The sequence below is a fragment of the Heptranchias perlo genome, chromosome 4 (assembly GCF_035084215.1).
Source record: "Heptranchias perlo isolate sHepPer1 chromosome 4, sHepPer1.hap1, whole genome shotgun sequence".
NCBI lineage: Eukaryota > Metazoa > Chordata > Chondrichthyes > Hexanchiformes > Hexanchidae > Heptranchias > Heptranchias perlo.
Genome location: NC_090328.1, coordinates 77486903 through 77511061, shown reverse-complemented (window position 1 = coordinate 77511061; position 24159 = coordinate 77486903). Strand labels below are relative to the sequence as shown.

The 24159-nt window shown below is 41.9% G+C and overlaps 1 protein-coding gene across 1 annotated transcript in view; it reads right to left on the bottom strand.

Annotated features, from left to right (window-relative positions):
- The window catches only part of dapk1 (death-associated protein kinase 1), a 176104-nt gene that overhangs the window by 25155 nt on the left and 126790 nt on the right, over positions 1 to 24159 (bottom strand). Inside the window, exons 18-21 of the mRNA XM_067983180.1 lie at positions 20121 to 20219; positions 12582 to 12659; positions 6876 to 7098; positions 761 to 949 (exon numbers count right to left, since the gene is read on the bottom strand). Of these exons, the coding sequence (XP_067839281.1) occupies positions 761 to 949; positions 6876 to 7098; positions 12582 to 12659; positions 20121 to 20219 (589 nt within the window). The remainder of the gene's footprint in view (positions 1 to 760; positions 950 to 6875; positions 7099 to 12581; positions 12660 to 20120; positions 20220 to 24159) is intronic.

The following is a 24159-nucleotide window of genomic DNA, read 5'->3' as shown; positions in this document are numbered from 1 at the left end:
AAGTTGATGTGATGGATTTTCTCATCCTCTTGAAGGTTCCGACACTAGCTCGAACAGTTCAGCAGCCCTCTAAACCTCATCTAAGCAACTGTTTTCAGGTGAGTTTTGATAATGACTGCCTGCATGTTATTTGACTGCAGGCAACATTATATCCAAGCCACGATATGCTTTCACCAGATTCCCACACGCGCATGCTTCCAGTAGGATCATTGTATAGCCAACAGAACCAGGACTTCCGGCCAATTTCCCCCCAAACCATCCACGCTGAGGGCCACTGTAAGATCCCTGCAGCTAGGGTGGCTGAGATCAGCTAACTCAATCTGAAGTAGAAATTCAATCTGGTTCCTTCCTGATTCATATGGCTCAGCTACTCACCGCCATCAGGGGAGCACTAGCTTGATAAATGCTATAACAATGTTAAACAAACTGCCACAGTAATTGTTGCACATACATCACAAATTGACTGACTGAGGTAAAAGTGTTGAATTACCCCTAAATTAATGATACACTGCAAATGCAATTAATGCTTTTAAAATGCTGTTTCACCTATTCAGTTTTATACACTAACAATGCAGTACAAAAGCTAAAAAGCACGAGTAAGCCATTGAGATTTACAATGCTAAAAGCAATTAAATATCATTTATATAAAATTTGCTTTAGAATTCATAGCAGCATTGTATTTAAACCTAGTCGGTAGGCAGTCAGTAAAAAGGTCACTAGTTCAAGTTTTCAGTTCAGTAGTAAAGTGGACTATTCTTACCATTAACATTAGCATGTTGTATGTCAATAGCTTTAGTGGACTGGTCATCAATTGCATAGTGTAAATTGTGCGTAGGTGAAACAAAAGCTTGCAGCACGCCTTTGGTTAGACTTGGTTCAAACATCATGCTCCGGCTCCTTACACTGACATTTTCACAGCCAGGGTACAGATTTGTAATGCTCACTGAAACTTAAAATTGAGAGGTTAATCAAATACACTACTTATAAAATTAACGATTCTCGGACCAAGCAGCTAGCGCATCTTTACAAGGTCATCATTTAACAAAAGATATAAAGCATGCTAAAAATAAATTATTCAAGCTTCTTTTAAACAATTTTTTTAAAAAAACAATACTCTAGTGGCCCAGTGGGTAAAGGGATTATCCGGAGATTAGCAGGTAATATAAAGGGAACCCAAAAATCTTTTATAAACCTATAAAAAGTAAAAGGACAGTTAAAGCATTTGGGGAGCAGTGATCATAATATCATCAGGTTTAGAATAGTTATGGAAAAGGACAAGGAACAATCAAGCATAAAAATGCTTAAGTGAAGGAGGGCAAATTTCAGTGAGTTAGAAAGGGATCTTGCCCAGGTGGATTAGAATCAAAAATTGGTAGGCAGAGCAGTAATTGAACAAAGGGAGGCCTTCAAGGAGGAGCTGGTTTGGGTACAGAGTAGACGCATCCCTACGAGGGAAAAGATAGGGCATCCAAAGCTAGAGATCCCTGGATGACTAAAGATATAGAGATTAAAATAAAATAGAAAAAGGAGGCTTATAACGTGTAAGATTCATAATACAGTAGAGAACCAAGCTAAATACAGGAAGTATGGAGGAGATCTAAAAAAAGGATTAAGAGGAACAAAGAAAGATTATGAGAATAGATTAGCAGCTAACATAAAAGGGAACCCAAGTTTTTTATAAACATATAAATAGTAAAAGGGTAGTCAAAGGAAGGGTGGGACTAATTAAGGACAAAAAAGATCGTCTTGTGGAGGCAGAGGGCACGGCTGAAGTACCAAATTAATACTTCGCATCGGTCTTCACTGGAGAAGAGATTGCTACCATTGTAGCAGTAAAGGAGGAGATAGTAGTGATATTGGATAGGATCAGAATAGATAAAGAGGAGGGACTTAAAAGGTTGGCAGTACTCAAAGTAGAAAAGTCACCCAATCCGGATGGGATGCATCCTAGGTTACTGATGAGGGAAGTAAGGGTGGAAATTGTGACGGCTTTGGCCACAATCTTCCAATCCTCCTTAGATATGGGGATGGTGCTGGAGGACTGGAAGATTGCAAATGTTACAGGCTTGAGGGACGTCAGTTACGTGGAGATTGGTTGCTGGCGACGTGGAATGGGTCTGTTGGCGTCCGGTGGGGAGGGAAGGTTGCTTGACATTTGGAGTGCAGATCTTTTGTCAGAACATAGTACTGGCAGGGGAGTCTGCATCCTTGGTGTTAGCCTGCTTTTCTCATCTTTTTGTGCCAGCAGACCTCATCCTATTTTGCCAGCTTCTCCAGTTTTAATTTCAGACCTGATCTATAGGCTTTCAATCCATCTTGTCTGAGGGTTTGCTCCCATTGAGTTAGCTATTCACATCTTTGTTTCTCTGATCTCTAATTTTTTTTCCACTGTCTGATGTCAAGATCATCTCAGTCATTCATCAATCTCCTCTTTTTCTTTTAAGCAGCATATTCCACCAAGACTTCCTCTTTTTTCCCCTCCCTCTGCCCTTTGTTCGGATTTTATTAAAATGCTTGCTCATGTTTCAACTTTTTCAGATCTAATAAAGGGCTGTTTGCTCGAAATGTTACCTTACCTGCTCTTTCCACAGATGCTAATTGATCTGCAGGGAGTTTCCAGTGTTTTCTGATTTTGTTTCCGATTTCCAGCATTTTACTTTTTATAGGGACTTTTTCCTCTGACTGGGCTCTTAAAATCCCACATAAGGCAACAACCCTACTCTGTGAGACCACTCTCTATGCAGACAAGATCTTCAATACTTCACTGATCTAGCCAAACCAATTGACTCCTAGTTGCTTTGATCAGTGTTAAGCTTATGTTGAGAGCCATAAACTTAACTATACAAATAACCCAAGTACTGGTAACAAAGCCATACAATAACTTCACAAGTTATTTGTCCTTCTGAACAAAAAAAGATATATTAAAAAATGCAGTTGCAGCACTCAGTAAGTTTACAATGCACAATTGAGCACAGTACTGGTGCTTTATCTGGTTAAAGGCAACAACTTGAACTTGTTTCTTGCCGTAACATAGAAAACATCCAAAAGGTGCTTCACACCTGTGGCTGTTGGGAATGAATGTTGAGCAAGTAACAGAGTAATTAGAAGATAGGGTGGAAAACTGGGCTGAAGAGTTGAGGTTTGAGAAGATTTTTTTTTAAAAAAGGTGAAGAGAGAGGTGGAGAGGTAAAGAGGTCTACAGAGAGAGAGTTTCAGACAACAAGACCAATGCGACTGGCCTCAGTCATGTGTTGATAGGATGGAGGGAAGGATGAGTAGAAGGCCAGAATCAGAGGAGTGGAATGTTCAGAAAGGGTTTTAGGGAGAGGAGAGGAGCTTACAGGAGGTAGGGTAGGGCAAAGAAGTGGAAGGAATTATGGATAAGGATAAGGATTTTAAATTTAATATGTTGGGGACGGGGAGGCAATGAAGGTCAGCAAGGACAGGGTGATAAACAATAAGGGTTAAGTGCAGGACAGGACACAAGATGCATGACATGAGCTGCCGTCAAGCCCTTGAATAAATCTTGACTATTTTAGACCATTTTATATTACTGAGCTACTTTCTTTGGAAACAGGGCAATATCCAGTTTCCACCAAGTCAGCTCCATTTATAGGGTGGGGTCGATATGGCTACAGTGGAGGTGGCAAATCTTATTGCTCCAAAACTGCAATTGCAATGTTGCGATTCTGCTCATAGCAAGACTCCAAAATGGTGGGTAAAATGCCCGTCCCAAGTGGGTTCTGGTGCCAAAGACAGCAAAAACGTTTGGTTATTTATGCCATCATTTCAGACCATGCTCTTGTCATTAGAGACAATCCTGTAGTTCATGCTGTGAACAGTGATCTTAGCTGCTTTTATATCGGCGTCGTTTAATTTAGATTCCAGACGACCAGTGCCAGAGATGACACCTGGCATCTGCACTGCTAAATTTGACTCACTTACCCCAGTGGCAGACTTGTAGACCCATGTCGCCAGGATGAGAGACACTGATTTGACAGCAAAAACACTGGGAACTGGCTCACAGAATCTGAATTAAAATGGTGTCAATATAAAAGCAACTCTAGAATGACACCCTATGACCATCTAGATTGCATATTTTATAGACATAAAATTAAACTATCTGTGAAAAATCATTGGAAAATCTTGCAGCTACAGCAGACTGCATCACAAATATTTACCACAAAACTGACATCGTGCACGTGATTTTGATCCTGAGCCAGGAAGGGAGCAGGGGGTCAAATTGCAGGCAGGAAACCCAGAAGTACGGGTTTCCTGGACATCCTTATGCTTTTGACGCAAGGACGTCTTTTTTTATGTTGGTTTGCTGCCCAACTGGCTGGCCTGGTGGACAGGCTGGCCTCAGTCAGATAGGAGAGCAGCCAGAGAGGACGTGTTCAGGTAAGTCATTAACTGTATGGATGGGTGAGCATGGGGCACTGATGGGCATGGAGGTGGAGTCAGTCATGGGGGGGAGGGATAGGGGGTCAGTCACGGAAGGGGGGGGGGTGTGTGCTGGGATTGGGGGTCATCGCAGGGGCCACGCGATTGCTTGGGGGGGGGGGGGGGGGGCGTTGCTGCAGGTAGGCTTGTTGGGCCTGGGGGAAGCACGCCTGCTCCTCAAGCTGTGCCAGAAAAGCACTTACCTGCAGCTTCTTGCCTCCTTTCACGTGGTGTAAAGAAGGCCCGGGAATCCCGGCCCCCAGGGGCTGAAATTGCAAAATCTGCAAAAATGGAGGCCCACAGCCTCCTTGATGGGTTTTAGTCCCCAAACCGCCTCCTGGAAGCGGGTTGGTCACCCGCCCTGTGAAAACTGGAAATGGAGTGGGTCTGAAATGGTTGCGATTTTAAATGCCCCCCTGTCCCCAATCCACCCGTTTTTCAATGTTAAAATCGTGCCTCATAAGCTGTCTTTTTATTGGTGTTTGGATTCTGACGGACTGGTGACTGTGAACTGGCTCCTGGTGGTTATGCAGCTGAATCCAGCTCCTTTGCTGATTTACAAGTCTGCTGCTGGGATAAGGGAATCAGACTGTGCAGCATAAACAGTGGGAGCTGACTCACAGCTGCTAGTGTCCCACAAACCAAATTAAATGATATCAATTATAAAAGCATCTCCTGACTCATCACAACAACAGAGATCCTTTGCACTAATTAGTTCTCTCCTCTCCACCACTCCTTCCCCCACTTCCCCAAGATGGCACATTCCATTAAGCTAAAGACAATCGGTGAAATACCCTGTCTGACAACTGACTGAACCATCAGGAAGGTGAAGGAGTTCTGTGAGTTTATCCAGTGAGCACATGAAGCACACAGACCAGAAAGATTCCAATTTCAATGCTCAGTCTGTGCCGAGTTAGTCAATCTCAGCCGGCATGGTGTTAGGGGTGTTACAATTGCCTTTCCACTGACTCCTGATAAAAGTGCACATACATGGAGGTTGCATGGGGATTGGACTTGGTTGTGAAATCTGTTGCAATTGAATCAGCTATCAACACTGACCGCCAAGGCTCACATGCGAAAAGCGGTCACTTGGGCGAGGCACCTGGTACCATAAAATCCCAGCAAAGGGGAAATATCTTCAGGAAAGGAAAGAAGCCAAGAAAATTGACAATAAAAATACCTGCTCATAAAACAGCAGAATGCCAATGTCGGAGACTGTAATCTGAAACTGATCCTGCCTCCCACTCGCCTCCACGGTTTGGCTCCTCTTAGCGTAGGGTCTATATATAGAACTGTACACAAATGTGCATATGCCAGCGTGCAGAGTGGTAGTTTAAGAAAAACATTTCTTTGACACTCATGCCAGGAGTAGCTAAGCCACAGGTCGATCCTGTAAGAACCACTTCAAAGCAGCTTGTGGGTGCAAGGCAGTTACATATTTTGTTTTTTTGATCCTCCTGTAAATTTCTTCTACCTGCTTTTGTGAAACTGCATTGCAATTTTAACAGGGTAAGGTCAGCAGTTGTAAGGGGAAATTGAACGCTCAGAGCCCAGCTCCAAGGCCAAATCAATCTCGCAGCCTAAGGACAATTAAATTCAATTTGTGTTATTTAAGTTTGTACCCGTCTTCATGCCTACTATATAAAGAATGATGGATACCCAGCCACGACTACAAAGCAGCCAGCTCAGATGATGTTGGTCTCGGGTAATGCAGGAAATTGCAAATTTCCCACTGGGTCAGACTGAGAACCTAAGAAGCATAGTGCACAATTATAAGCAAGTGGTACATAAGTGGAGCCAAGTTTGGATCCTAGTTTTGCCAATATTCACACAAATTATTCCCAAATGGGGGCAGGGGAAGGTAGTTTAACTGATCTTGACCAAGTCTTCAGGTGTAGCATTCAGTGCATCAGAGTCACCTAACTGACGGGAAGCAGAAACATCATTAAAAATTGACTGGAGTTCCATTTCAGATTGCATTAAGCAACCCGTACTGGATGCTCACTGAGGGTTTGGACAGAATGCACGATACGAATGGCAATAAAAACAGAAAACCACACGTACAATATGTCCGAAAGATAGAAAATCACCGAAGTAAAATGAACGAATAAATATAAATGAGGAGCATCAGTTTTGAAATGGAAACTCTGATTCTCTGCCAGAGGTGACAGCATCATCACACAGGGTTTAGTGTACCTTATCAGTCTGTACCCAGACAATAGTACAGTCTTGTCTGGATTGTTCGTGTTATTTTGCCAAGTGAAATGGACAATATTCACTTTCAAGCCAGTCACAATCATCTGGGAAGCAGCTGTTTTGATAGGTGAGCTTCCCTAAATGAGAATGTGGCTTGTGGCTGTACCTCACAGCATAATTATAATACCTACAATATAAATAACCTTCAGATTGCTGTTTAGCAACGTTAAGGATACCTGTTGGTTTTGATGATAATGGGGAAGGTGGATAACGAGTTGAGTTGGTAGATGACAGCCTTGGTCTGCGTCTCCTGAAGAAACTTCGCAGAAGCCCACATTTGAGAGATTCCACAAGCGTTGTTTTTCCTGATCCTGAATGTCCAAACAGCTTAAGTTTTATTCGGACTTGTGAATTCTGAGAAGGCCTAAGCTGTTGAATGAAAATCCCTCTATGTGTATCCTAAAACAAGTAGTAAAGCAACAAAATCAATATAGAGATTCACTTCTTGTCATCGTCTTCATAGGTGAGTCACCAGAGACTCTAAGGAACTGAAGGGGGTTATTTTTAGCAACATGTTAATGCGTTCATTTTAAATTCCCGTGTGCATTATTTAAACAAAGTCAACAACTTTGTTAAAATAGCAAAGAGGAATTTGACACAAACGACAATAGTGCCTTGAGAAATTTCAATATATAAATGTAGACCACAATAAATTAAACACTATCTGAAACCTTGTAGCTAATACTGAAAGGAGTATACATGCAGATGCACTTTATCTTTTTATAATGCAGTAAAAGACAAAAATAATTGGGCAAATCTGAAACAGATAAATATTCAAAAGCAGTTCAGTTTTCTTTCAGTAGGTGTCAGTAGAAAAGAATGGAAGTCTGTATGAACTCAGAAGGACTCAGACAATGCAATGCAAAGTCATAACTGCTTTGTGCACGACAACTGCATGGTGCATATAAACTACCTTATTTGGAAAAACACACAAAAATTAACTTAGCCCTGCCCTACAGCCCTATTGCTTTTTTAAAAATGGTGGCGGCAGACTGTATAATAGGCGATGTTGTGCTACCCACTCTGGATGCGATAATACCTCAGGGGCCAATATAAACACTGCTACTACAGGGAGAGGGTCTTCTTTTCTGACCACAAGTGGGCTGATTGCTCAGGCTAGTGATGCATTTTTCCCAGTTAGCATTCTATACAAACCTTCTGGAAAAGATCAACAGATGAAGTTGTGAACTAGTCATTTCAAATAACTGCATGCAAAGTTATTTGTTGCTTCACTTCAGTGGAGTACTGAGTGAGTGCTGCATTGTCAGAGGTGTTGGATGTGATGTTAAACCAAGGTCCCATCTCTGTTCAGGTGGAAGTGAAATATCCCACGGCACTTGTCGAAGAACAGCAGGGGAGCTCGCCCAGTGTCCTCGCCAACAATAATCTTTCAATTAACGTGTCCTAAAAAAAATTAGCTGGCAATTTATCTCATCGCTATTTGCGGGACTTTACTGTGCCCAAATTGGATGCCATTTTTGCCTACAACACAAGACAACAGTGACTACACTTCAAAAGCATTTTATCGGCTGTGAAGCGGTTTGGGACGTCCTGTGGATATGAAAGATGCTATTTAAATGCAAGTTCTTCCTTTAACTGTTGTGCAATCTGTCCTGTAACATAAAAGTGGTGGATTCAGCTGCATCGTGAGCTGAGGACATGATGAAAGAAAAGCTACTTCTTCAAACGCTTCTGTAATCTAAAAAGAGGATCTTAATCATCAGAAACACACTGGCCTACTATACTCAAACAAGACAGTCTTCCAATTACTGGATGTTCCTCCGGGTTTGAACTGAAAAGCTTTTCTGTCTATTTGAGACAACTATTGTATTATATACGCTGTTGTATCCCAATTTTCAAATCACCTAAGCGGTCAATAGATTATTAATGGATAGCTTTTTTTATTTTCCTGTTAAAATTTTGTGACCTGGAAAATAGGTGCAAGAGTAGGCCATTCGGCCCTTTGGGCCTGCTTCACCATTCAAAATGATCATGGCTGATCGTCTAACTCAGTATCCTGTTCCTGATTTCTCCCCATATCCCTTGATCCCTTTAGCATTAAGAAATATACATATCTCCTTTTTTTTTTATTCGTTCAGGGGATGTGGGCGTCGCTGGCGAGGCCAGCATTTATTGCCCATCCCTAATTGCCCTTGAGAAGGTGGTGGTGAGCCGCCTTCTTGAACCGCTGCAGTCCGTGTGGTGACGGTTCTCCTACAGTGCTGTTAGGAAGGGAGTTCCAGGATTTTGACCCAGCAACAATGAAGGAACGGCGATATATTTCCAAGTCGGGATGGTGTGTGACTTGGAGGGGAACGTGCAGGTGGTGTTGCTCCCATGTGCCTGCTGCTCTTGTCCTTCTAGGTGGTAGAGGTCGCGGGTTTGGGAGGTGCTGTCGGAGAAGCCTTGGCGAGTTGCTGCAGTGCATCCTGTGGATAGTGCACACTGCAGCCACGGTGCGCCGGTGGTGAAGGGAGTGAATGTTCAGGGTGGTAGATGGGGTGCCAATCAAGCGGGCTGCTTTATCTTGGATGGTGTCGAGCTTCTTGAGTGTTGTTGGAGCTGCACTCATCCAGGCAAGTGGGGAGTATTCCATCACACTCCTGACTTGTGCCTTGTAGATGGTGGAAAGGCTTTGGGGAGTCAGGAGGTGAGTCACTTACCGCAGAATACCCAGCCTCTGACCTGCTCTAGTAGCCACAGTATTTATATGGCTGGTCCAGGTATATGGCATATCCCTTGATCCCTTTAGCATTAAGAAATATACATATCTCCTTCTTGAATACATCTAATGACTTGGCCTCCACTGCCTTCTGTGGTAGAGAATTCCACAGGTACACCACACCCTCCGAGTGAAGAAATTTCTCCTCATCTCAGTTCTAAATGGCATACCCCATATCCTGAGACTGTGACCCCTGGTTCTGGACTCCCCAGCCATCGGGAACATCCTCCCTGCATCTAGTCTGTCTAGTCCTGTTAGAATTTTATATGTTTCGATGAGATCACTTCACATTCTTCTAAACTCCAGTGAATATAGGCCTAGTCAACCCAATCTCTCCTCATACGTCAGTCCTGCCATCCCAGGAATCAGTCTGGTAAACCTTCATTGCACTCCCTCTATGGCAAGGGCATCCTTCCTCAGATAAGGAGACCAAAACTGCAGATGTGGTCTCACCAAGGCCCTGTATAACTGCAGTAAGACATCCCTGCTCCTGTACTCAAATCCTCTTGTAATGAAGGCCAACATACCATTCGCCTTCCTAACTGCTTGCTGCACCTGAATGCTCGCTTTCAGCGACTGGTGCACAAGGACACCCAGGTTTTGTTGCACCTCCCCTTTTCCCAATCTATCACCAGATAATAATCTGCCTTTCTGTTTTTACAACCAAAGTGGATAACCTCACATTTATCCACATTATACTGCATCTGCCATGGTCTTGCCTATTCACCCAACTTGTCCAAATCACATTGGAGCCTCTTTGCATCCTCCTCACAGCTCACATTCCACCCCAGCTTTGTGTCATCTGCAAACTTGGAAATGTTACATTTAGTTCCCTCATCCAAATCATTGATATATATTGTGAATAGCTGGGGCCCAAGCACTGATCCCTGCGGTACCCCACTAGCCACTGCCTGCCACCCGGAAAAAGACCTGTTTATTCCTACTCTTTGTTTCCTGTCTGTTAACCAATTCTCAATCCATGCCAGTATAATCCCCCCAATCCCATGTGCTTTAATTTTGCACACTAACTTCTTGCGTCGGACCTTATCAAAAGCCTTCTGAAAATCCAAAATACACCACATCCGCTGGTTCTCCCCTATCTATTCAACTAGTTACATCCTCAAAAAACTCCAGTAGATTTGTTAAGCATGATTTCCCTTTCTTAAACACATGCTGACTTTGTCCAATCCCGTTAATGCCCTCCAAGTGTTCTGTGATCACATCTTTCATAATAGACTAGCATTTTCCCCACACTGATGTTAGGCTAACTGGTCTGTAATTCCCTGTTTTTTCTCTCCCCCCTATTTTTTAAAATAGTGGGGTTACATTTGCCACCCTCCAATCTGTAGGAACTGTTCCAGAGTCTATGGAATTTTGGAAGATGATCACCAATGCATCCACTATTATGGACATGGAAGCCTGTGTAAAAAAAAATAGAAATTATGGGACTGGAGTGCTTGAAATTTTCATGTAGTGTCTATGTGACTCGGGGGTCTAGTGGACCTGTGTGCTTATGATAAATGATTATTATATACCATATATTACAGAATGACTTCAAGAACATCTAGGTTCCCAGAGCTGCAAAATCCACCTCCGTGCATAAGGGCACCAATGGTCAGCTTCATGGGAGTTACAGTAGAGAAAACTGCTGAGTTCATGATCTGAAATATGCCAGGCAGTGGTTGTGGCATCATCCCCAACAGGGGTAATAACAAAATGAGGTTGGATGCTCCATTCACGTGGTACCACTTGCACACCTTCTTGGCAATGGTGATGTAAGCTTAGGTGGACCTATAAGGCTAAATTTCCATAAAATAAAAATGGAAATTCCTGTGGCTATCCCATCCTACTACAGTCTTATTTTGTAGTTTCCTAACTATTGTTTTGGCCGACGGTGGTTGGTGATCAGGGACAGCTGACTCCCGCGATTTGAATTGCTGTTACAATGGCAGAACTATCTCCATACACACACACACACACACACACACACACACACACACACACACAGTTAAAATGCATTTAGTAACTTATGTATCACAATTGTGTTTTAAACAAGATAAATTACAGAATAACTTTACAGAACTGGGAAGGCTAACCTCGCAAGCAGCAGTGCAATCTAAAAAAAATCACATTGGTTGCTGGGTGGGTATGTGGCTCGTAACAGTTCTTATTATCAGCTGATAAGATGATCTGTTGAATGTACGGGTAAAATGGGCAACTAAAGGTGACCAGTGAAGCCTACGGCACATCACGTAGCGGTGGGCGAGATTAAACACACTAATGCTGAACTAATATGGAAAAACCACTTCTAAAAATGATTCTGCAATGTCATTGCTGTAGAGCTCATTCTATTTATATTGTGGGTTAATTATGACAGTGCAGTCAGATCCACTTTAAAACAACAACATATCGGCAAACAGGTTTAAAGTCACAAACAACCACCGTTCCCGGGCTGGTACCTACTCCAGTAAAGTGTGCACTGGCTAAATGACATCAAGCTCATTTTGGCCTGTTATGGGACATGCGTGGCTACTTCAGTTGGATGGACTGCGTTGCTGCTGTGTTTGCCTAAAATAGTAAACTGCTTCGCATTTATGGTGGAAGCAGCACTGCCCGAAATGTAGGTTAAAACCACCTCTTTTGGAGATCGATAGATTTTTGGTATGCAAGAATATCATGGGATATGGAGCTAAGGGGGGTAAATGGAGTTGAGGTACAGATCAGCCATGATCTAATTGAATGGTGGATCAGGCTCGAGGGGCTGAATGACTTACACCTGTTCCTATGTTTTGCTGGTGCATTCTGCTTCTGGCAGCACAAATCCAGTGCCATTTATATTACCGATCGGCTGGTGGCCACGTATGAAAGTCAGTTTACTGGTATAGTGTTATTATATAGTAGCTATTCTCTTTTCCCATAAACAGTCACAAAGACACTCCAAGTTTAAACTGTATTAGGAAACTATTTTTCTGACAAATTTAAAATCATTCCAACATTGTACAGCCTTTGGATTTCTAGTTTAATTGCCTGACCATTTCATGGGAACATGTTCATGGAGATACCACTGTGGGAGGGCAAAGTACAAGCTGCCAAAAGTGTTGCTGGAAAGGTGAGTAAACATATGTTCACTGTTAAGATCTCCCATATACACACACGTTACCTTTTTAAGTCTGGCAAGTAGGTTGGCAACTTGTTCATGCTGTTCTGCTCTAGCAAGATCTTCTGCAGTTCTTCCATCCTATTAAACAACCAGCAATCAATCCAATTATTTTGATTTCCGCTTAATTTCATATTTAACCTGTGAAAAGTGACACTTGGCAATCAGTGGATTTTGTTTTCACACTCGGGGTAGAATATGAAAGATAGCAAACTGTGTAACCAGACGTTCAGTCAAGAGCTGCTTAGCAATTCACTCAGGAAGATTTTGAAATGAACCAGATTCACTGCACTGATTGCTTAATAATTAGTTCCTGTTACAACCATATTCAAATACAGCTTTTCTGGATGAATGCATAATATAAGTAAATGACTGCAGAGAACAAAGAGGAAGAAAAAAGCTTCACAAAATATCTCCCCATGCTCACATTACTAATTGGCAGGAATATTAGCACTTTTATCCTGAACACTAGTGACTTCAGATAAAGGGTTTTTCAGTTTTGTACGTCACTTTCAGTTTATTTGGTGTAGCTCTAACATATGTGCAATGCCCAACCTTTAATTAAAAAAAAACTTTCCCTGTTCCTCCCCGAAACATGAAATATTCCAGCACAGGAGACCACTATTCGGTCCATCATGCCTATGCCGGGTCTTTGAAAGAACTATCCAATTAGTCCCACTTCCCTACTCTTTCCCCATAGCCCTGCAATTTCCTCCCCTTCAAGTATTTATCCAATTCCCTTTTGAAAGTTATTACTGAATCTGCTTTCACCACGCTTTCAGTCAGTGCATTCCAGATCATAATAACTCACTGCGTTAAAATAAATTCTCCTCATCTCCCCTATGGTTCTTACCTTAAATCTGCATCCTCTGGTTACCAACCCTTCTGCCTCTGGAAACAGTTTCTCCTTGTTTACTCTATCAAAACTCATGATTTTGAACACCTCTATCAAATCTCCCCATAACCTTCTCTGCTCTAAGGAGAACAACCCCAGCTTCTCTAGTCTCTCCATGTAACTGAAGTCCCTCATGCCAGGAACTGTTCTAGTAAATCTCCACTGCACCCCCTCCAGGGCCTTGAGATCCTTCCTAAAAAGTGCGGTATCCAGAATTGAACACAATACTCCAGCTGAGGCCTAACCAGTGATTTATAAAAGTTTCACATGAGTTCCTCGCTCTTGTACTCCATGCCTTTATTTTTAAAGCTGAGGAACCCGTATGCTTTTGTAACAGCCTCATCAACTTGCCTGCAACCCCTTTAAAATTGTACCATTTAGTTTATATTGCCTCTCCTCACTCTTCCTTCCAAAGTGCAGCACTTCACACTTAGCTGCTTTAAATTGCATCTGTTGTGTGTCTGCCCATTTCACCAGTCAGTCTATGTCCTGTTGGGATACAGTTCCATGGGTGCAAGCAGCCCTTCAGTACCTCGCTCAAATGGCCATTTATCGTCTGTTAGCCTTCAATTGTTGGAGGATTCCCAGTCAGACTCGACCCTATCTACAAACAATGTTCACACAAATGCACTTTCCAACAAGGCTGACTGGTTATCAGGAACCTCAGCTGATTTCTCTCCTTCCTCAGCTAATAGTAGCACCTCATCTGCTGTCTCAATTACACTTAGCACACACCAGAAATTGAACGTGGATCATCCTGGAATGTAAAGATAACCCCCCAGCTTCTCTTCTCCACTGAAAACAGTCGTCTTAAACCCCTCTCCCCTCCACCCTCGCCTCCAGCGAAAAGTGCGAGGGGCTCATGGACTCCTTTGTCACTAAGATTGAGACCATCTGTTCAGCTGCCTCTGCCACTTCCCTCCCTTCCCCTAGCCCACCAAGCCAAATTTCCCCTACAGTTCACCCCTGCCCTAGCCCTGAACTCACATCTTTCTCTAGTTTCTCACCTATCTCCCCATATGCCCTCTCCGAGCTCATCTTGACCATGAGACCCACCTCCTGCTCCCTCGACCCTATTCCCACCCAACTGCAGACCACCCAATTTCCCTTCCTGGCCCCCATGTTAGCTGATATCGTTAACTGTTCCCTCTCCTTAGCTACTGTCCCCTTCAAATCAGCAGTCATCACCCCCTCCTCAAAAAAACCCACCTTTGACCCCACTGTCCTTGCAAAGTACCGCCCCATCTCCAACCTCCCTTTCCTCTCCAAAGTCCTTGAACGTGTTGTCGCCTCCCAAATCCATGCCCATCTTTCCTGCAACTCCATGTTTGAATCCCTCCAATCAGGTTTCCGCCCCATCACAGTACTGAAACAGCCCTCATCAAAGTCACAAATGACATCCTATGTGACTGTGACTATGGTAAACTATCCCTCCTCATCCTTCTCGACCTCTCTGCAGCCTTTGACACAGTTGACCACACTATCCTCCTCCAATGCCTCTCCTCCGTTGTCCAGCTGGGTGGGACTGCGCTCGCCTGGTTCCATTCTTATCTATCCAGTCGTAGCCAGAGAATCACCTGCAATGGCTTCTCTTCCCACTGTTGCCTCTGGAGTCCCCCAAGGATCTATCCTTGGCCCCCGTCAATTTCTCCTCTATATGCTGCCCTTTGGCGACATTATCCGAAAACACGTCAGATTCCATACATACGCTGATGACACCTCCACTGTCTCTCATTTGTCACATTCTTGTCCGACATCCAGTACTGGATGAGCAAATATTTCCAAACAAACGTTGGGAAGACCAAAGCCATTGCCTTTGGTCCCCACCGCAAACTCTGTTCTCTAGCCACCGACTCCAATCTTCTCCCTGGCCACTGTCCGAGGCTGAACCAGACTGTTCGCAACCTTGGCGTCTTATTTGACCCCAAAATGTGCTTCCGACTACATGTCCGCTCCATCACCAAGTCTGCCTACTTCCACCTCTGTAACATTGCCCGTCTCCACCCTGCCTCAGCTCATCTACTGCTGAAACCCCCATCCATGCCTTTGTTACCTCTAGACTGGACTATTCCAATGCTCTCATGGCCGGCCTCCCAACTTCTACCCTCCCTAAACTTGAGCTCATCCAAAACTCTGCTGCCCGTATCATAACTCGCACCAAGTCCCATTCTCCCATCACCCCTGTGCTCGCTGACCTACATTGGCACCCGATCCTGTTATGCCTCGATTTTAAAATTCTCATCCTTGTTTTCAAATCCCTTCATGGCCTTGCCCCTACCTATCTCTATAACCTCCTCCAGCCCTACACCCCTCCGAGATCTCTGGGCTCCTACAACTCTTGCCTCTTGCGCATCCCCGATTTTAATTGCTCCACCATTGGCGGCCATGCCTTCAGCTGCCTAGGCCCTAAACTCTGGAATTCCCTCCCTAAACCTCTTCGCCTTTCTATCCTCCTTTAAGACACTCCTTAAAACCTACCTCTTTGACCAAGCTTTTGGTCACCTGTCCTAATATCTCCTTATGTGGCTCGGTGTCAAATTTTGTTTGATAACGCTCCTGTGAAGCGCCTTGGGACTTTTTACTATATTAAAGGCGCTATATAAATGCAAGTTGTTGTTGTTGAACCTGGGACCTTCTGATGATGGGCGAGTACTACACCAAGTAGTTCCTTTATCCAATGGGGAACTCTTCAGTTATTTTAATGTTTCAAACATTTTCTGAATGAGGGAACAAGCCCAAATGTAATATTGCACTCAGTTTACAAAACTGTCCTCTGCCTTGCTTCAGCTTTTGTATTTAGAATTACATCATTTTGGTGGCTCGTGGAACTTCTTGACACTTCAATCAGAATCACCACCTGAGCAATCACTGCTCCAAACTATAAATCATGGGAATTGTTTTTGTTAGATCTGTTACAGGTCGTGGTGTTCTAACAAATTAAATCCTCATACCACCACCTCAGGGACACACGTACTAATTTGTGCATTTCACTACTGAAATTTAATTAGCTCAATTTCAAAGCTCTGCTGTGATCAACAATTGCTTTACTTAAAAAAAAGGGTCTATAAGCATATATCTCTCAAGTTCATATTTACATCTTTGCAGTTGTGCTGATCTAAAAAACGACTCTTGTTGGAAGAAATGCAGAATGCTTTACAACCTTTCCACCCATGTCCTTGCTCACACATTCACACTTTGATTTTATTGCTCTTGCTGTTCAGTCACTGGTTTTCAGCCAAAATACACATGACTAGTATCAAGTGACTTAATCTGAACAGGATCTAATGAGGATCATGCTCTGCTTGTGCCGTGTGCAATTAAGATTTCAACTGCACCTCACTTCAATATTTACAGGAGAGTTTCATTTATGCTTCCTAAATTAAATGTGAACAAACTACCAACTCTTGCAAATTTAACAAAAAGGGCAGCTTTTAAATGGTGTATACACATAGTGGGTAATGTTTAGAACTCGTGCCACCAGCATGGAGCCTTGCCTGCTGGCCGGGTATACCATTAAATCATGGATGACCTGCCATGATTTTCCATTCATTATAAATAATGTACACCAAATTCAGGGCGGCGTGCCTGCAATTTAACCAATATGCTTGGCAAGCGACAAGGCCCTATATGAAGGTGACTTTTGCTGAACGTAAACCTCTAAGGTGGTGGTTTGTGGTGGGGGTTTAAAAGTTACTTCAATAGGTGAGGAACAAGTGTTATCTAATTCTTTTTAAAAATGGAATTTTAGGAATTAAAACTGATTACTTGTTTGATACAGCACATTTTTATTTCCACTGATTTTGTAAAATGTCTATAAAATATAAAATACACAATACTGCCACAGTGGTTATAAACCTGTTCAGAGCAGCACTGATCAATAAGACTTGGGTCCACGTTCCTTAGCTCCTGCTAACAGTGTAGCATTACCAGCAAGGCTTCATTTGTGAAAGTTGAGGCAGATTCAATCCTTTGTGTACCAAATGCAGCTTCACATGCATATTCCCCATCATAGAACATGTTTTGACATGATTTTCTGTCAGTTATTAATGGATAATTACAAAATAACATGAATGTATAGAACTTCTCCCTTTCCTGTACATGGCAGCATTCCCTGGTCAACAAAGCAGTCAAGTCCCTCGAACCAGCAGCCAAGAGTTGTATGTCTAGAACACCATGGACTTACCCACCCAGCTTTCCTTACCCTGGAGCTCGTACCTGGGCTTTTTCAGTATCTTTCTTGCCTTAGGTAATATTGGAAACTTAATACCTATATACATATTTGCTATTCACATATCAATGCTTTACTTTTGGTACAGTAAATGACACTCACTTGCATCTAGCTGCAATTTGTTAAGAGACAGAGATCTCATGAATCACAACAAGTTAACTGCTGAGATCACAAGAAGGATTTGGAAAAATTGCACTTGGGTACCAGACAAGACAGATTTCCATTATGCTAATACCTCATCTGTTGGCACACCAACCCGCAGGACACTTTTTCTTTTCCCCCCCCACCCCCCCAACTAATTTTTTCTCTTCTCCCCACCTAAAGATGGTACTGCGAATAATGTATGCTCTCCGGTACCTCACCCCATTATCCACCTGCAAGCCTAGACAGCGAGCGTCAGCAGGCTATTCGCCTGCAGGTGTGCATCACGACATCTACATACACACACCTACATCTGGAGCTGCTGGATATCAATTTGCAGAGAGGCCAAAGCCAGTTTGGTGCCACACCACCACCTGGCTGATATCAACTACTCCTGCACAGTGTGGGGATTGAGCCTGGGGCATTCCTGGTCTGCACTGCTTAAATTCAGTTACACAACAAAGTGCTGAGAGGGGCCTGGCCAGCTTTTTCTTCTGTCAGGACACAAGGATTCAGTGTGTTTTGGTAGCATTTTCTGAGCTGCTGAATTTGCAGCTTGCTTTTTATTCCTTTTTCTCTCTATTTTTTAACCTTCTTGTTTGCCTGGGCCTCTCTGCCATTTCACCCTCCAATATTTGCACATTCTTTTGTCTTTTTCATATCTCTCATCATCTCACTGATGATCTTTTATATCATCTATTAAGCAGTGTGCAGGCCATTTAATCTATTTACACCCTCTGCAATCGTCACCATTTTTTTCTTTATTTTTCTCTCTTTTTCTAACCATGCCACAACGCCTCGAGCTTTGAGTTCTGATGAAGGGCTACACACCTGAAATGACAATGACCCATCTTTTCTCTTTGCTGACTGATTTTGCTGTGTATTTCTAACATTTTCTGCATTTAATTTTTTTTTTGCTGTGCTACACCATATAAATTATTAAAATAAATTCAATCAAATCAAGTGTCCTGAAGTTTCAGAAAATAACTAGATTTGCCTAAACAAATATGTAAGGAGTCAAGCAGTTTGAATTAATAGAGGAATGTGTACAAACTATTTTGTGACTATAGATTAAAGGAACACAACACAACTTCACTAAAGTAATAACCATTTAAACAGGTCAAAAAATTTATAATTCCAATAGTATTCAGTTAGCTAGCAAGAATCAGAAAGATTTGTTGCAAGCACCATGACTCATCAGGACATATAAAATGCATATATCTACACGGGTGCTGTGTGACCACACAGTATATCTCAACTCAACCAACCAGATATTTAAATTTTGTAGATGTCAATAAAATAAACCCTTCAATAGTTCAGTAGGTAAATGTAACTCAAAGACCAGCAGGTTGATCATTGGTCTGTGCTGAATTATCTGAGTTGTCAGGAGCGCAGGTTGGTCACTACAGTTTGCATCATCCTTCGCTAGGCTGAAGAGAAAAATAATAGCCAAGGTTCCTATTCCTGCTCACTACCTCGTGACCTCTGAGAAGCGAAGTTCAGGATGAGCTCTGATGGCTGTATAGTTAGCCTACTACCATACATAATGAATGGCCCTGAATCAAAAGCAAAATACTGCAGATGCTGGAAATCTGCAATAAAAACAGAAAATGCTGGAAATACTCCAAGTCAGGCAGCATCTGTGGAGAAAGAAACAGAGTTAACGTCTCAGGTCATTGACCTTTCATCAGAATCAACCTGAGATGTTAACTCTGTTTCTTTCTCCACAGATGCTGCTTGACTTGCTGAGTATTTCCAGCATTTTCTGTTTTTATTTATAATGAATGGCCACTGGGTGAGATATCAGAGAGCCGCTGCTGATGGAGCCAGGCCTGACATGATTTGCAGCCTTCAGGAGTGAAAAGGTGAGAAAAATTGGAGAAAAATAAAATCAGGGCCATTATAATTTACATACATTTACTTGAATTGGTTATACCACCAGAAAGATAGGGGCAATGTATAGGTTTTGGATATCTTGTGTATATTGTCTTGTTTCACGGAGTACATCACATAACTGAAGGCACAGAAAATTCAAATCAGTCTACTCTACTGGTACAGTTTTAAAATCGAGAAACATTACCACCTTAGTTCTCCCTTCAATGTTTTGAGTTGAGTTCAAAAAATTAATAAAAGCCACCATGGTCAAGGCTCATTCCTAATTTATTAGTATTCAGTTAATTCCTTTGATTTTAGATGAGATAGTTGAGAAAATGAACAGCATGCACTAAACTAGAGTCAATTAGAGCTTAGAGAAAAAGGATCAATCCAATCAACTTACTGAACTAACAGCTTCCACATTAGCACCAGCAAGACAGAGGTGGCGGACGACATCAAGACTCCCGGAGTTAGCAGCTAGGTGTAAAGGTGTTCTTCCATACTGTATCAAGAGGAAAACATATTTAATGCAATAAGGCATTGACGCTGGCTCAAAAATGAAACTTCTACAATAATCCAATACACTTTTTCTAGAAAAGGGAAAAGCTTACATTGCAACACCACCCCCCCCCACCCCCCTAGTCATACAGACAGGGAAGGCCTTAGCTTCAATTAGTCTCAGTGTCCTTGGGCTAGGAAGTGGGAGAGAAAATCAGTCAAGGCTTCTTCTGATGCTATCCTTGAAACCCTGAAATGTATGTGTACAGGCTTGTTGAGGTGGCCCCCGTGGTCCAACACTCGCTGTCCAGGCTCACATATGAACGGTGAGGTTAAGTTAGCGGATGGACACTGGCAATTTTACCCACTCACTTTATAAGAAAAGGAGTAAGTGAAGAAAATTAGAGAAAAAGAATGATGTTCAACTGTTACTTATTTCCTTACATTCATCGCCAGATAAATTTGGCTAATCAGAAATAGTGAAAGTGCAGGTAGATAAAGCTATAAAAAAGGCCAACATTTTGAGTTTCATAAATAGGGATGTTGAGTACAGGAGTAATGATATATTTGTACAAAATATTGGTTAAGCCACAGTTAAAATACTGTGTGGAGTTCTGGGAGCCCCATTATGGAAAGCATATTTAACCCATATAAAGCATACAGCACAGGTTCATCAAGATGATGCCAGTGATGGGAAACTATAGTTATGGGGAGAGACTTGATACTAAGGCTATTTCCACTGCAGCAGATAAGGCTAAGAGGAGATTTAATAAACGTTTATTAAAATTATGAAGGGTTTCAACGTAGTGACTCAAGAAAGACTTCTTTGGCTGGGTGGTCAGTGATGAGGGATCATCAATTTAAAAAAGTCATTAGGAGAGTGGGGAGAGAGATTAGCATAAATTTTCTTTATGCGGGGAGTGGAATGCTTTGTCACAGGAAGTGATTAAGAGACCATCGTATCTTTTAAGGGGAATTGGATAAATATTTGAAGCAAAGGCTACAGGGAGAAGGGCAGTGCGGTTAGTTTTAGATTACTCTCACAAAATACCGGCACTGACCCAATGGGCCGAGTGACCTATATAGTTCAACTACTCTTTAGAACAAAAAAGCAACTCTAAACCATTAAGAGCTAAACGTACAATAGTAATATTGGAATCCCAGTGTTTTGGTACAAAATAGTTCCAGCACACTGCACATTAGCTGCTGCTTACTGCAGGGAAACCATTTAATGCTTTGTATACTCAGGCATTAGGTCATACTGTAAAATCAGGTATGGTGTTACACCCGTGACTTTTACAACTGTTGAGGAAAAAAAACACCCTTGGCACTTGTGCCAATCCTAAGGATTGCATAACAAAAAATTGTGCACAAACTTTCAACTTATGCACTAGGTTTTAGGGTACATTCATAATCCATTGACTGAATCACATCCAAGTTTGCTGTGGGTTTGGAGACCTCATTGCACACAGGCAGCTTCAAAATCTGATCTGAATGCTGGGAATTCCCTTGGTCACAATACATGCCGCACAAAATATCTGGTTTTATTTAACCTTCAAAATTATTCCAAGCACTTCATCCCCAGAAGGTTCAAGGAGTAGGAAATTGCTTTCTCTTCGCCTCACTAAACTCTGCTCTTTGGGACCCAACTACAGCATTTACACTGCAGCCTGAGATCAGCACTTCATGTATGAAACTACTGGGTGCTGGGGATAGACAGACGGGTCTGGAGATCACTTCGATCTACCATCGACCTGGTTTACTTGTTCGGACTTCCTAGCGACACTAAAAGGGTGTGTGAATGTATCCTTATAGTGTACTAGTGAAACTCAAAATATTGTTTAATTGGAATAACAATCCAGTAATGGAAATGATTGAATATTAATCTCAAAAGCATGTAAATATCCAAGAACAATATTTTAGTAGATAAGAAAACATTTTGATTTAAATAATACCATTGAGCATATGTAGTATTAAGGAAGACCAGGAAAAAATGGAAACGTTCCCCTAATGTCTTGGTAGGTGAATGTATTGTTTTGGTGTTATATTGACATACGGACCTTGGAGGTCCCAGGTTTTATCCTTTTATGCTGTGTGAAGACACAACTGACGCACTGAATATCCACCCAAGTTACTGCAATGATCACTATCCAGCAATCTCTGCTGGAAAGGGCACTTCATGGATAACAAGGGAGGACATAACCAGGCTCAGCTGTGATGCCTGACAGTTGCTATTGCTTATGCTCAAATGAAGAGTGGTCCCTTGGGTAAGGTACTGGAGGGCTTCTGGTCCCCACAGAACCTCATCCTAGCATAATGATTGCCAACATGCAAAGAGGAGAGAAAAAAAAGGGAAGAAAAAACAGGAAGCAATTTGTGCACAATTCATCTTTAGTTCAAAAATATTTGGTTAGGAACGGAAAAATAAGTATCACATCATCAAAATTGTTAAACATGCAGGCATCTGGTTTTACTGATTCTTTCTAGTCCACACAAAAAAGTGTAAGATGTATGAAACACGAGCAGTGGGATGGAGGCTTTTAGCAGTACATGGCAATGTAAAGCGTAGCACTGCTACTTTTGTGACAAAGCAAAACAACACACAACACAGTGATGCAAAAGTGAGTGTAACTCCAGAAGGCATTGGTGAGAGACTCCTTTGGAAAGGCTGTCTTACACTCCACTACAGTGACTAGCCAGGTTTAAAAGTGCTCGTGGGGAACTGCTCAAGTAACAAAACGGACATCATCTTAGGTTATATGGAGAACATGTGCAGGTGACCAAAGATTTAAAAATCCCAGATGATAGGAATCCATTTAAATAAACAGGTGATAATTCCAATACCCATGACTAAATTAAACACTTTTGCAGCTGCTCACATTTTGTTGGCCAGGAATTTGAGATTTATTGGTTAAAGAAGTTACAATTTTCTCTTTCGTGTCAGCAAACCCAATGTAGTTTAACCATCTCTACACTTCTGTTCTAGAATATTTTTGAGGCAAATATCTAATATGAATTTAATAACTAAAACATGAACTGTATAAAAAAATCCAACCAAAACACCAAATGAATTATGGGCTACATCACCTAAATTAATTGTGGAAAGATTGCTGGAAGATATACACGTAAGCAGGCAATCAGTTAATTCTATGGATTACAAACAAAAATTTGTGCATTTCTGTCCAACTATATTTTTGCAATGTGACCAATTATACTGGGCAACATAAATGTAGACCCAGGGCATAGTGCATATTTTTTAAAAAAAGAGGTTACCATCAGAATTCCTTTGGCCCTGTGGGTAAAGGCATCACCTAGTGTGGCACTAAGCTTTAGAAATCGGAAAATCCCATGCTCATGAAAAGTTGTTAGCAATAGTATTCTAATACCTATATTGACACCCACAGAAACACCTTGCATTCCACAGAATTGCATCATTGCGTGTGAAGTCATAGTGACAAAAATGACATCTCAATGGGGGCTCCTTCCCTCTCCAAAAAAATTTTTTAAAAAAATTAGCACAACGAACCTTCAAACACACATACTATTAATTTAATAGCAAAGTGATTACAGGAGAATTGAATTCCAACACTGTCTTCAAGCCTGACAAAGTGGGGTTCATTAGTAACAAAATCTAAATAGACATTCTTTGGAGGCTGCGGCATGACAATGGCAACATAATTGAATGATGACAATGCTTTTGGTGAGGTAGTATGGAGATATTCTTTATATTCTGGAGTTTAATTTTTCGAAAGGAATTTGTTAATGGGGCAAGAATGAAATGTATGCCCTAACTCACACTATTTTGATTATCAAGATCACTCTTCTTACTTGGAGTTCCCAGAGAGGATCATCTTGATGTCCTCACCTCTTTTCATCATCATGAACAATAAGCATTTTGATGTTAAAATTCTAAACTCAAATTATTTTAATATCCAGATAAAAGT